The 14,863-nt window shown below is 33.3% G+C and overlaps 2 protein-coding genes across 3 annotated transcripts; one reads left to right on the top strand and one right to left on the bottom strand.

Annotated features, from left to right (window-relative positions):
• The first annotated feature begins 2,265 nt into the window (after positions 1-2,265).
• LOC127256059 (cyclin-D3-3-like) lies at positions 2,266-4,863 on the top strand. Its single transcript, XM_051281893.1, has 3 exons — positions 2,266-3,255; positions 4,224-4,360; positions 4,457-4,863. The coding sequence occupies exons 1-3, from the start codon at positions 2,505-2,507 to the stop codon at positions 4,634-4,636; spliced, it is 1,068 nt and encodes a 355-aa protein (XP_051137850.1). The 5' UTR covers positions 2,266-2,504; the 3' UTR covers positions 4,637-4,863.
• A 4,507-nt stretch (positions 4,864-9,370) lies between these two features.
• On the bottom strand, positions 9,371-13,373 carry LOC127256045 (uncharacterized). 2 transcript variants are annotated; one of them, XM_051281884.1, is made up of 6 exons: positions 12,618-12,655; positions 12,422-12,527; positions 11,624-11,721; positions 11,275-11,396; positions 10,913-11,172; positions 9,371-9,548 (listed from the first exon to the last, which is right to left on the bottom strand). In XM_051281884.1, exons 2-6 carry the CDS (start codon positions 12,525-12,527, stop codon positions 9,499-9,501), a joined length of 636 nt encoding a protein of 211 aa, XP_051137841.1. In that variant the 5' UTR covers positions 12,618-12,655; the 3' UTR covers positions 9,371-9,498. The 2 variants fall into 2 exon arrangements, with proteins under 2 accessions (XP_051137841.1, XP_051137835.1); XM_051281878.1 differs by lacking the exon at positions 12,618-12,655 and adding an exon at positions 13,216-13,373 and having other exon boundaries at positions 9,373-9,548.
• Positions 13,374-14,863: the final 1,490 nt, after the last annotated feature.

The raw sequence follows: 14,863 nt of genomic DNA, 5'->3' as shown, positions 1-14,863 counted from the left end.
ACTCTAATCCGATCCGGTTACTATCGTGTCGGGTTCGTGTCAATCTGTATACATAATCGGATTAAAATCTTTGACTCAAATTCAATTATTTTGTATCGGATCGTGTCGAATTTTCGTGTCGAATCAGTTTTTGTCACCCTAAAAGTTTCTCCTATTCTTGCACCCACTAGTACACATAATGCCAAGATTATTTGTCTCTATTTCACTTTCCTTCGGACAGAGAGAAAATAATGTAGAGATATCTGTCACATGTGGATTACATCATTAATTACATTTTTTTTATTGTAAGAAAAATTCACAAGGTGGTGTGACCATAAATAAAGTTTGTAGTAATTTCCCCTAATGAAAAGGTTTAAGTGTAGTCAAAATCTCGAGGCAAAAATTATGCATTTCGATTTGAAGGTGAGAGGTAAATATAGGTGGACTAATTATCTTCTCAATTATACCTTTTTTCTTTTTGATAAATGAGGCTTAATTATGTGTTGAGGTTATTGTAGAATTTGATGCCAAAGTACAAAAATAAATAAATATTTTTATTATAATTAAGAATATATACTTTTGAGCTTGAGACAAAAATGATAAAAAAATAAAAAAATAAAAAAATTGACTGATAAGTATTAAATTGGAAATAGATATATATATATATATATATATTAATTCAGTAAGTGGTTGTGTTCTTATATTTTGGATTATGATATAAATTTATTGAGATGTATATTTGTTTGGTTGTGATTGGCAACGAAGTATTAATTTAATTTTTTTTAAAAAAATAATAATATTATAATATAATATTTTATAAAAAAAGTAATGCTCTCTCCGTCTTAAAACTATAGTCTTATTTGGGTTGGACACGAAATTTAAAGAATATTGATATTATATTGATAATTGGTAAAAAAATATGAGTAAAACACTTTATTGCCCTTATAAGTGCATTAGTGTAAAAAATAGTAATATTGTTGTAATAATAGTGATATGAATATTTATGAAAATGAGGATTGTATTGACACAGATAAAAATAGTAAACAAGATTATTGTAGCCGGACAAGCGGATTGATATTTGAATTTATAATTTTAGAAGTCCATTTTTACGCTACCAAGTCAAGGAATTAATGCAGAAAATACTTGCTTGAGGGGTTGGTGCATGTCTACTCCCTATTAATTAATTAATTAATTTTTAAATCTTAAAGAAACATTAAAATAGGATTTGAAAAAAAAAAAAAAAAAGATGCTTGTATGGTGGACAATTTCATGGTCCTGCTTATATGGTGACCATTTTCCTTTATCTATCTTTTTATTTAGTTATTTTTTAAAAAAAGTTCACTTCCAATGTCAAGAACCAGAAAAATAAAAAAGAATAGTAGCATATAATCTATACACATTCCTATCCTATTCTCTCATTTTTCTCGTGCACAAACTATCACAAGTTAACAAATTATTCATTTTACTTATTAACTCTTGCTATCTACTAATATTACAAATACTCTTACAAGTTATATAAATGCCGTTACTTATTTTAGTTATTTCTAATTTATTCCTACTGCATCCCAATATAATATTAATATTTTTAAAACTCAATTAAAAAAACAAAGAGATACATAATTATAGGAGAAAAGAAATGCTCCCTTCGTCCCAGAAGTAAGTATCTATTTGCTTTTTGCACGTAATTTTAAAAATATTAGTATTATATTGGGATATAGTAGGAATAAAGTATAAATGACTAAAATAACCTTATTAGTATGTGTGATACAAAGATAATGACATTTGTGTAATATATTGTAAGTTGTAAGTTATAAGGGTATTTGTAATATTAGGTAGATAGTACAGTTACTTAAAAAAGAAAATGAATACTTTGTTATGGGACGGACTAAAATAGAAAAATGGATACTTTGTTATGAGACGGAGGGAGTATTAAAATTTAAAAAATAAATATGAATATAATACTCCCTCCGTTCCGTTAGAAGGATGATGTTTGCATTTTGAACGTAGATTTTTAAATATTAGTATTATATTAGATATTAGTAAAAAAGACAAAAATACTTCTATTAGTACGATGTAATATAAAAGTAATGATATTTGTGTAATATATTGTAAGTTGAAAGGGTATTTATTATATTAAGTAGGTAGTACAATTACTAAATTATGAAATGATAACTTTATTTTGAGATGAACGAAAATAAAAAATGATAAGTTTTTATGAGAGGGATAAAATATTAAAATAAAAAAGAAAAAAAGACCAAGAAAATCCTTTGGTCCATAAGAGGCAGCTTTCTTTAGGCCCCCTACTCTCTCTCTCTCTCTCTCTATCTCCCAAACAGAGACGCCATAAAATGGGATGGTTGCAGAGTGAAGTGAAGGGAAAGGGGCCAACCCCAAAATTCAACTCTCACTATTTTTCTGCTCGGTCTTATTAATAAAGCTTGAGTTGAGGCAGATAACAATGGAGGAGGATTCTCTCGCCTAGTCTCTCTCTCTCACTCCTCCTTTTCTCTTAAAGCTTGATAGATATGGCTGCTGCTGCTGCTATTGCTTCTATTGACCAAAATGGTCAGAAAGCATACCCTCAGCCTCATACCCATTTGGAATTGGAGTTGGAGAGCTCCTCGTCATCCTTCCTTTACTGCAACGAAGAAGAAGAAGAAATGAGCAAGATAACAAGCAGCTGCAGCTCAACAGAAGATGACGATGACAATGGGAATGCAGTGGTAGACGACGACGACGATGAGGAGCTCAAGTTCCTCTTGAAGAAAGAGCAACAGTATCATCATCAGACACAGACACAGACACAGACAAAAGGGAAAGGGATTATCAGAAAGCAAGGTGTGGAATGGATCCTGAGAGCGAGCTGCTTCCATGGCTTCTCTCCCCTCACCGCCCTTCTCGCAGTCAACTATCTGGACAGGCTCATCGACAGGGATGATCTGATTCTCATCACCCCATCATCATCATCGTCGTCGTCGTCCCCATGGATGATGCAGCTTGCAGCCGTTGCTTGCCTCTCCTTGGCTGCTAAACTTGAAGAGCCTCATCACGCCCCTCTGCTCCAACAACTCTCTAAACAAGAAGAAGATGACAGTAGTTTCATGGCGTTCAAGGTCAGTAGCATCCAAAGAATGGAGCTTCTGGTGCTGAGGTCCCTGGACTGGATGATGAATCCTGTCACCCCTCTTTCCTTCATCCACAACATCCTACTCCCAAGACAGGACTGTTACTCCTTCCTCAACTCCTGTCAGAATCTCCTCCTCTCACTCCTCCCTGGTACGTGCTGCTGCTGCTAATATATATACATATATAATCATCAACACTAATTATATTACGTATGTTAAAAGTATATTTACAAGTAATATACTTCATCATTCAAAAGTTGTCATTTTTTATTTTTGTTATCATTTCTTAATTTAATAATTGTACTACCTATCTAATATAATAAATACCTTTTCAATTTACATTATATTACACAAATGTCATTACTTTTATATTACACCGTACTAATAGGAGTATTTTTGTCCTTTTCACTACAATTCATTATAATACTAATATTAAAAAATCTACTTGCAAAAAACAAACGTCATCCTTGTTCCGGGACCGAGGGAGTATTATATTTATGATAATTATCTTTTTAAGAGATTTATAACACTCTTGTCTTATTTAGACTTATTTAGATGATTCGTTATCAATATGTATGTATTCTTATAATTGAAATAAAGAATTTTAGTTTATTATATTTTAACATGATATGAGAATCAAATTTTCTCCGGGTATATCCATGACATGTTATATCTCGTATATATTTTTATATTTTATTGATATATTTGATTCTATCCGTCTTTACTATTCCAATTACAGAGTCTATTTTCGACTCTAACGCCGTTGAGAGTCATATTTTCGAGCGAGTCCTGTTTCCAACTAGATCTTTTGTGAGCGAGCGACTCCTGTTTTCAACTCTAGCTCTATTGAGTGAGCGAGTCCTGTTTTCAACTCTAGTTCCGTTGAGCGAGCGAGTCTGTTTTCGACTCTAGCTTTGTAGAGTGAGTGAATCTTGTTTTCAACTCTAGTTCCATTGTGAGCGAACGAGTTCTGTTTCCAACTCTAACTATATTGAGAGTTCTGTTTCTAATTTTGTTTCTGATTCAGTGAATGACCGGCCAAACTTGGCGAATTCAAATTTGCACACGAAAGATTTTGGCTATATCTTTAACAATGCATATATATATATATATGTGCAGATGCGAGATTGAGAGTTTACTCGGCGTCTGTGATGGCCGCTGCGACAATGCTTCATGTGATCCGTCGTCACAGACACAATGGTGATGATGAGATTGAGAATCAGCTGCTCCTCCCTCTGCTCCAAATCATCAACAAGGTAAGTAATTAATTAATTATTAGCTAACTTGTTTCATTTATTTAATTTTCTTCTTCATCTTCTTGTGTACTCCATTAATGTAATGTAATTGTTCAGGAGGAAGTGAATTTATGCTACGAGGCTGTTTCAGATATTCTGCTGCTGCTGTCCAACTCCAACTCCAATGGTGATGATAATGGTAATGGCAGAAACGACGATCTGATCATCCAAACCCATCAAGAATCATCATCGGAACTGGGCTCCTCTAATTCCTGCAATTCTTCTGCTACTTACTAGAACAACAACAACAAAAAAGATGATGATGGTGACGAGGGCCAGCAGGGATGAGACTACCTAATTAATCAATTACCTACATCCATCCATCCATCTTCATTACCAATAGAACGACAAATACCATATATTGTTTGTAAATATATTTAGTATTGTCTGTGTCTTTGTATATATGTTCTCCAATCTCCATATATGTACATATAATATATGTCGTGTATATATTGTTTTACAGATGCTTCATTTGTGGATATGTATATAGTTAATTAATCGAATCCCCATGCCATGCAGATATGTATCTATATATATGTTACATATTTTTCTAATTAGGACAAAGGTGCTTCAATATCCGTAGATCTATCTGATCGCATGTAAGGTCGGAAGAAAACATGAGTGGATTCTTGGCGAGGCCCGGCCCAGCCCAACCTTGCCTTTTAAAATATTTACACTAATACGGGTATTCAGGTTGGACTTGAGCTCCCGGCTCCTTCCAAGAATCATGGTTTGTTGAGTTTTGCCTCGATTTTTAGAGTCCCTTTTTTAATTTGGTGGTTGGGCTGTCGGACCTTGGACATGCATGTCCACAATCCTCTTTCCATTACCGTTTCTTTCTTCTTCTTTTATTTATTTATTTATTTTAATGATTTATTTTTTCAAGTGGGCTGTAAATAAATTCCTAATCGAAAAATAGTGGTTATTTTTCAACGTGTTATTTTAAAGTTTTGATTTTTTTTTTTTTTTATGTTTGAATATTAGACTAAATTTAATAGTCTTGATGTCACTTAGGAACTCCTGTTTCATACACACAGTACGTGTATATGTATAAAATAATATTTTATGCATACACACGGTGTATGTACATAAATTTTGTATGTGGCGATGGAGGAATAGAGTTTGTTTTTTTGGACAGGTGATTCTATGGATGATCTAATCATCTCCTTTTCGGTCGATTCATATTATCTTATCATCTCGGGATAGACTATTTCTTCGAAATCTCTGATAGTGTAAGAGCAATTGCAATGGCAAATATGGAAAAATGCCTTAGTCCGCTGATGTGGTGCTTATTTGTTAATTTTCATATTCTAACACAGTAATAAAATCATTGTATAATTTTATTTTATTATTTGATTGAAAAAAAGCCTCAATTCAAAAAGCAAGTCATCTTTACGCAGGCCATTACTATTTGCTCTAATTAAATATTCCATAATGTCTAAATTGTTGCAACATAATCCAACTCCTACAATTCCAAACGATGATTCACTCTCAAAATTAAAACATTCGTTATCTCGATTATGGTTGCATTGGCAGAATTATTGTATTTCATGTCTTTCTTGATCAGTGTTTTGCACTAACTTTGATAATGTTCACATTTTTTACGATTCCAACATATGATATACACTTTATATCCTTCTTAGTTTGCTTGGACTTGTTGCTTTGGATCAATTTCGATATGGCCTTCTTGATATTGATCTACCATATTCATCTTTCTTAATTATAATTTATCCAGATTGTTTATACTTAGGCCGGATCCCGTGTTCGAATTTAAACTTTTTTTTTTTTTTTTTTTTTTTTTTTTTTTTTTTTTATCTTCTTGCCCACGATCGAATCCCTAACGATATTTGGAGATTTTGATGTGTATTGATTTGATATGTAAACTCTGCATTCTAATTTCTCTTCAATTTCACGCATCATTCGAGACGGCATCGGTTCTTGCGAATGAATCTGCTGTTGGAAGAAAGCTATTCTGGACGAAACAAAGGGGCGTTTCGGGGTTGGAACCATCGAATGGCGGCTGCTTGGGCTCACTCTTTCCTCTTCCTTGTTTAATTGAGTATATGTGTAAACTCAAAATTTGTCTCCATCTCTTTAAATCCAGCATTTTCATTCATTTTTAATCTTTTTGCGGTAAAAGAGTGAGTTTTCGAGCAATTTCGGCATGTTTATTATTTTTTATTTGAATAATTGTTCTTTATTGCGTCAAAGTTGCTGTAGATATGTCACACAAGTTTAGAAATCTGGACGGAGATTTCAGATGTAATGTAACGCTCGAATTCTCGTTCTGCACTTATGGTGTTCGATGAAATGCTTGTGAACAAAGTGAAAGGAATTGCATCACATTGTTGCTACTGTGTCGTTTGTCACGTTGGGTTGTTGCTGCATCTTTGAAGTAGCTGCAGAAATTTGACATTTTTTTTTCCAATTAAATCCTTCTCTTTTTTTTTTTTTTTTTTTTGTATTATTTTAGATTGTAAAGTCAAGTTCAAGGGGAAAAAAAATAAAAAATATTAAATTTTGGATGATTGAGGCAACAGAAAGGCTACTAGTATCTGTGGCTAGATCCAATCAGAGTATGATATTTATGATCTCCACTTGAGTTTGATATTGATATCAATTTTGGTAATGAAAAGTATGATGTAGATGGTTATAAGAGAGATGGAAAATCTAAAGGAAAAAATCCATCTAGTTCCCAATATTGGAATCATTATGACTAGTATGTGTGTGATAATCTTTCAAGCCGGTGATTGTGTTGCTTTGAAAATAGTTTTTGGGATTCAGGAGGTTAAAGAGAGCAGTAGGTTGTGCTTGATTGAGCTATTTTAGAGATGCATCACCTAATTTAGTACTGAATTCGATTCCGATGTTTTAGTTGCTGTTGTTAGAATGCAGCTACTCTCCTGGACCGTGATTTTGTTCCTACTTATGCTTTAATATGATATTATCTATTATAGCTTTTTGAAAGGGAGATATCTTTCATTTTCTCAGGTTACCCTAAACCAGAAGAAATTGACAATAGGCGCATGCGATGGAGAATTGATCTGCCATTTGTCCGGTGGGAGGTGCATTGGGATTTCTTGCATTACGGTGTGTTAAGTTTTTTTAGTTTTGCTTTTAAAAGTCATAGTTAGTTTGCTAATGCTAAGCTGTGGTTCTTTCTCTAATGCTTGATATTGTTGGTATATTTGACCTCAATTTATGGAGAAAAGAAGAGTTGAGCTTGTAGGCTACAAGATGAGAATTTTCACTTGGTTGAAACCATAATAAATGTGTAATCTAGTTTTAAGGTTCTCTGCTTAGTGATTCCAGGGTTAGTTTTGATCAGGTACCTCATAGCCTACACTACACCACTTGTTAGAATTGTTCTAAAAACTGCCCACTGATTGATTGGAGACCTTGTATAGTTGAATTAGGATATTGCTTGAACATGTATGGGGGAATTCTATCCAACAATCATCACTATCAATTATGTAGCACTACTCTTCATAGGTTTCAAACTGTTTTCTGTGATGTAATGTCCGATTTGAGCTGTCTTTTCCCTCAAAATTCTAACATAAACCTTAAGATCGTCCGACCACGTATTAGTACCTAAAGGTTACCTCAAGTCCATGAACATAGACTTTGAAGAAAGTTTTCCCCTGTCACAAAAAGCGCGACTGTTAGGATCATTTTTGCAGCTGTAGTTACAAGGGGCTGGAATATACAGAAAATAGACGTCAATCTTTCGACGGGTTTGCAAGCTCAAGAAATCCCTTCACGGATCAAACAAGCCTTAAGGGTTTGGCTAAGACATTGACAGCAGGAGTGGCCTCCTTTGGCTTCACTCAATCATCACATGATCACTATCTATTCGGATGATTCTCGCTCAAGCACAAGCAGACTCAAGATGTTAAAGACTACCTTACTACCTGCATGACTTTTTAATAATTAAAGATTTAGGTGAAGCCAACTTCTTTCAAGCTAGTGGATGCTGGGATTGTCCAGTCTCAAGGAAAGTACATCTATGATAAACTTTCAGTTGATGATGATATGGCCACCTCGGATGCTACGACCTATAAAAGACTAATGGGAAGGTTACTTTACCTTAACTTTTGTAGACTAGATGTGGCATTCACCTCACAACAACTAATCCAGTTCATGAACAGGCTAACCACAGATATGAAATTAAAATACAAAATACAAAAAATAATCTTGATGAGAAAAAATAGAGCTGAATTTCTTGTATGAAAATCGTGTCTACCCCAGGTCTGCTGCTTTTGTTACTATTTTCGGAGTTATACTCCTAGTTCGTCTTGTATAGCATACTATTCATTTTTGGGCTTCTATCTTCATCTTCCTCCTCCTCTCAAACCCAATCCCTTCTTCCACCGCCGCCGATTTCCGCGCCCGTCAACCGGAGCAACACTTCGACAACGTCTGAGTTCCAAGTCTGTCTTTTGATGTTCCTCGATCATCTCGATTTTCTTCGACCTGCTCAAATTTAAACAAAATTCCACTGCAATAGCAAACAAATCGTTCGATCAAATGCAACAATTAAGAGCACCAAAGAGTGAACTCACTGATCATTCAAATCCCAACGATATTTGGCACCGAAACTAAACAATTACGCTACATATAAAAGCCCCCAAGAAATCCTACACATAAGATTGCTCCATCGCTTGTATATATAAATAATTTTCAATTTATAACTAAGAAATCCCTTCTATTCAATCCTCCAGAATATGCATAAGATTTTAAGTGAAACATAAATCTTGAGAAGTTTTAGCATAACCAAAACTTATTAAGTAGCTTTATCTGCAAGAGGCTTATCTGTCGACAAAGAAGACTTTGTAGACTTCTCTGGAAGTGCCGCAGAGCTCGTTGCATTTTCCTCTTCGATAAGTTGGTGCAGTCTTGCTTGAAGAGTTCGGACATTGTCTTCAGTTCTGCGGAGCTTTCTCCATCTATAGGTCAGCCACAACCGGAACCCTCCATATACTAGGATGTAAGAACCCCACACGTAGGGATAAGTTTCGGCGTGTTCTTTGATTCTGCGATAATGCTCTTCTATTTTCCATCCCCACCCGGAATTTTCGGAGCTTCTGTCCTGCAGGTCGTCAGCAGTTTGCAGTCTGTCTTCTGCTTTCGGCTCGGTGGCCATTCTTCACTGCGCAAATTGATAAAAGAATCACATTACACAATTCAAATCAATGAATCACATGAATTTTGTAGACATTTTTTTTTTTTTTAACTTTTGGCACTATTTATCGTTGCATCAAATATGTTTTTCCTCTAAAAAACCATCATATTGCATACTCAACTTCTTACTATTCATTTGCAGCTCCATAGTTAGATTTATGATCAAAATTTTCTTGTTAGTTACAGCAATGTCAGTATTTAGGCATTGAGTGATCGCAACGTATTAATGGATCTTGGAAGACTGAAGGAGGCACTGTTGATCTACGAACAAGTCATGTCATGGGATAATTAGCATTCCAAGTAACGTGAAAATATTTTATCATAGAATGTATAGTGTAAAAATAAAATTGTTAAACAAACTGAGTGGCTCACAACCCTAATTATTAACAGCTCAACCCGACTCGTTTATAGAGATAAACGAGTCAAGCTCTAGAATTATTATTTATATAAATGAGTCGGGGTCAAGTTTGACTTGATTGAACTTACAATCCAAGCTTGAGCTGCTATTTTACCTCGAATCCTAAGTAAGTCGAGTATAACATCTTGTGTGATGCTCGAACAATAAGTACTCAAAGTCGTTCAATTCGTTTAACAACTCTATGTAAAAATACACAATATAACAACTCCGAAATATGCAGTCGGGTCATCCTTTCTTTGCTAATTATATACTATTTTCAACATTCTTATTCTTCGAAACCTTTGTGCCGATCAAAACTAGTCATCGAATAGTTCCTTTCAGACAACTAGTTGAACTTCATTGAATTTTGATACAATAGTGACAAACTACTATTTATTCAACAAACCTGATGAGCCGCGTGTGATGTATGAGAAACTTAATCTCACCCAAGCCTTCGCGTTAGCAAGAAGGCAAGGCAATTTTTCTTCGGCTTTCAGGTACATCGCGCCCAATCAGTCATTTTATATTCAAATATCACATCAAATATTTATTTTCAATCTAAAACATCATATTATACATATTTTGACAAGCAATGGAAATGATTGAAGATTTCTAGCTTAACCGGCTCGCCTCTCAATACTGGCTATCAAAACTATTTTGAAGCTTTTGTTGAGGAGAAACCAAACTATCCATTAAAGATGAAGATGGATTGAACCAAACCCTCCCCTATATTCTTTTCCTAGCTTCACTTTTATGGTGTTGGTAATAGCTGCTTCTAAACTCCAATAAAGTATTTTAACCCCGTGTCGAATGCTTATAGTTACATGTAAAAATGTTCGAAACATGATAGCACATGCTTTTTTTCTTTTAAAACTTTTTACTATAGCCCCTCCCCAAAGGTAAATAAATATTTAGCTAGTTTAGTTTTAAATTACTTTCAAGTAGAGGAGATGAGCTGAGAAGTGACTGAAGTTGTATGTGGTAGTTTCCGAGGATGTTGGTTGTTGCATTCGAACTGGGATCGGCGCTCTCCTTTGGGGTTTCAGATTTCCTCTTATGTTCTTCATAAGAATATTTCAATGCATCGGTTGTTGAAACAGTTTGAACGGATTCATGCAAAAGCTGGAACTTGTTTCTTGTTTCATCTGTTTCGTTCAACTTTTCCTTTAAATCAGCCGGGAGGCATGCCAATGCACTTGAAACAAACACACAAACACGATATAGGTAATGAGTGGGAAACATCAAAACAGAAAGACTTCATCATATCTAACAAATAATTGAGTCGCAGTTTATTTACCTAGTAATCCCTCTGACAAGACCCCATTCGTACCCGGAAAATACTGATTCCTTAAAGCCGATGTTGAACCCTTCTTGAGCAGCAGTTTCCTGTCCAGCAATGAGGCCGTCGCGATATCCTATCTGGCTCACAGGAAATGACATGATATATAGCAAGAGAATGAATCAAGAAATGATGCATTAGGGCTTGTGTCTTTTATATTATGATTTGGAAATAGTATTTGATATGATAATGTTAGAATGAAAAAAATGATATTTTGTGTAATATATAAATGAAGAATAGTCATTTGATTTTATAGTTAAAAAAGTGATGAACTGCGACACCAAAAACAGATGCAACTTTAAGATACCGTATGGAATTGATTTCGCCTTTTCTCCCACTCCCTATCAACATTCGCTTTGTCAATAGAATCTCCATCATCGTACCATGCATCGTCTGTATCAGTTTCTGGGAACAAGAAAATCAATAGATTTAGATGCTTTTTAATCACTAGTTAACAAAAATATCAAATCAAATACTTTTTTTCTTTCTCAAAACATTATATCGTATACCCAATTTTATACAATTCCAAAATTTTCCAAGACTCCAAAACTTCAAAAGTTTCTATCTATACGGGAGTTTGTGATAAAAGAGATTATGCGCACGAAAAATGCATAGTAATCAAAGGTACGATAACACAATATAAAACTAGGCCATATCTTCATCTTTCTTTTGTGTGTAAACATGAATGGTAATTCGATCTGCCAGTAGCTAGAAGATATTTATTCTTATATTTTAACCTTATAAAAACTCATGTCATAACAAATTACGCTTAAAAAATAAAAATAAATAAAAAATTCTACATATTCTGAAGTGGGAAATGTTACTAAAATGAAAAAGATCGGCTCATTCGAATTTGGAATTATCATTTGTAACATGGTTATTTACACAATAACTTCATATACATTTCAATCATTTGCCATGTTTTAATGCGAACTTAAGGACACTATTTACAAAATGTCGAAGCATCAACTATCCTATCCAATAAGTGTTGGTGTAGATCAAAATTCATAATAATATTAATAAATGGATGAAAACAGTAGCAAAAACACAGAAAATAAGACAATTACATAAGCAGAAACAAACTAATGGCATTAAAACAACTTGCCCAGTAAATTGTCATTTGCTTGGGCTTCAGGTGATTCTCTATTCATCTCCGTAGCTGCCGACTGAATAATTTCTGAATAGAGCTCATTACCAATGCTCCCCATCATCTGTGCATCAATCGAAAATTTTCATCAAAAAGTAACAACATACAAAATATAATAAAAATTGGAAAGAACAAACACAAAGATAAAAACTACTTTTTTAGAAAAGGGAAAAACATATCACAAATGAGTTGCCAGCAGAAAATGAAATGTCACAAATAACCTTAAGCTTTATAAAGACATAAATGGAAGTCTAGAACAAGTCACCAAACATCAAATTCAATTGGAAGGGAAAAACATATCACAATTGGAAGGCAACACTGCACCAAATTCAATTCCCCAATTACGTTATCATGTCATTTCCCTACCATTCTTGCCATAAATTTAAGATATTCTTGTTTGGTTACCCTCTGATCATTCAGGTTCTTAGGCAAAATGCAAAATATTAAAAACTCAAATCAATAGCACAAACAAGTATTAATCAGCATAGAATACAGGAACATTTGAGGCTTTAATTCAAACGCTTGTTGAACTCCATTGAAATGACTTTCATATACGGTGAACAAACACTTGGGGAAATTGTCCGTCACTTCTACGATAATTTCATAACAGATAACACTCGAACAATATGATCGAATTAACACAACAAAGAAATCTAAGCGATTGAAAAAGCACAACAAAACAGACACAGACAATCAGCCACATCCTGATACTCAAAACAGCAGACAATTCAAAGTACGTGCAAGAATTGAACCTGCCGAAGAAGAAGACAGGTACGACGAAGCTAGGGCTAGGATAATTGAAAACTGAGGTTGGCCCGGTGACACCCCACTCGACCCGAAACGTTATAGGTGGATTGATTTGGAAATTGGAATGGATGGGAGGATTTGCTATAGAGATTTGAGTTGTGAGGCGGGTTGCTATTAGAATTTTTAGTTTTGTTTAAAATAATAATGAATTCATTATTTTAATAAATAAATTATTTAATAAAAGTATATTTGGTAGTGTATATAATACCTAAATATCTCAATATCTAAAAATACAACGACATGTTTAGAACAATAGTAATAATATTTTTTTCAGTATTCTTTTCACTTGTTACGAATATAGTTGTTAAATGAATCGAGTCGTTCGTGAACTCGACTCGATTCGATACGGTTAAAACTCGTTTACGAATGTTAACGAGTCGAGCCGAACAATAGAAACACTCGTTTAGTTAACGAACGAACTCGACATTTGTTCGCGAACTTTAAATAATAACTTCTGTTTTCAGGCCTTCTGAAGGTTTTTTTTTTTTTAATTTTCTTCTTCTTTCTTTGTCACTTTTAAATTTATTTTCTTTTATTTCACTATAATATTCGAATAAATTGACTTTTTTTTCTCATTTTTTTTTAATCTTGTTTAGTTACATTTAAATCTTATTTTATTCCTTCTTCATTGTAGTTTTAGAACACTTCTGTTTAAATTTTTACTTTTACCTTTTAATTCTTTTATTATTTCTTTTTAAATTTACTCTCTTGAATGATTTATGAAAAAGTAAATATCACCAAGAATTTGAAAACAAAATGGGTTTTCTTTGGCGTCCTTGGAGATTGATCATCAGGTAAGAATTATAATTAATTTATTTCTTTGAGCTATTGCGGATGGTTTGATAATTTAAAAGCTAAATTGCACAATATTTATATGTGTTTTTACGAAATTACGGTCAAATTCTCCGTATTTCTAAAAGTGCATTATTTTATAAACTTTGTCGTTTAACCCTTCAACTGTCCTTGTTTAACATATAAATGAGCCCAAAATGCTAATAATATAAAATCTCAATTTCTAAGCACCTAAAATTACGAATATATTTATTTTTTATACATTTAGTCTAAAAAAATAAAAATAAACTCTTAAAACCTGGTATATTTACTTTTGAGGCTAAATATAAAAAAAAAAATATATTGTAATTTAGGAGTTTAAAAATTGAGATTTTAAAATTTATTCGCAATTTGGACGCATTTATGTCCGTTAAACAAGGACCGCTGAAGAGCTTAGACATAGAGTTTATGAAACCAGACTTTGACCCAAGTATAGAAAATTTGACACAATTGCATAAAACCACACAATTTAACTTAATTTAAAAGATCCATTTAGGGTGTGTTTGTTTGGAGGATTGGATTTTGGATTTGGATTTTTAAGGATTTTGAAGTATGGATTTTAAGTTGTGTTTGTTTGGGGGTTTGAATTTTGTAATGATTATGTTAAAAAAAATTATTATTTTATTAAGAGAAATGATATGTTGATGTGATAATTTGAATTAAATGGTATTTTGATATATAATTGAAAAATAATTTTTAAATGATTTAAATGAAAAATTGATGTGATGTTTTAAAAAATATGAATATTTTATATTATTAAAT

Source organism: Andrographis paniculata, unplaced genomic scaffold (genome assembly GCF_009805555.1).
Source record: "Andrographis paniculata isolate CXL003 unplaced genomic scaffold, ASM980555v1 Contig12END, whole genome shotgun sequence".
NCBI classification, from domain to species: Eukaryota; Viridiplantae; Streptophyta; class Magnoliopsida; order Lamiales; family Acanthaceae; genus Andrographis; species Andrographis paniculata.
The sequence above is the reverse complement of the archived record's forward strand: the minus strand, read 5'-3'. Positions and strand labels throughout refer to the sequence as shown.

Coding starts and splice junctions, on each gene's coding strand:
- LOC127256059 (XM_051281893.1), top strand. CDS start 2,505: ATGGCTGCTGCTGCTGCTATTGCTTCTATTGACCAAAATGGTCAGAAA. Junction 3,256..4,223: donor CCTCCTCTCACTCCTCCCTG/GTACGTGCTGCT, acceptor ATATATGTGCAG/ATGCGAGATTGAGAGTTTAC. Junction 4,361..4,456: donor TGCTCCAAATCATCAACAAG/GTAAGTAATTAA, acceptor GTAATTGTTCAG/GAGGAAGTGAATTTATGCTA.
- LOC127256045 (XM_051281878.1), bottom strand. CDS start 12,527: ATGATGGGGAGCATTGGTAATGAGCTCTATTCAGAAATTATTCAGTCG. Junction 11,722..12,421: donor AGCAAATGACAATTTACTGG/GCAAGTTGTTTT, acceptor TCTTGTTCCCAG/AAACTGATACAGACGATGCA. Junction 11,173..11,274: donor CTTGTCAGAGGGATTACTAG/GTAAATAAACTG, acceptor GTTTGTTTCAAG/TGCATTGGCATGCCTCCCGG.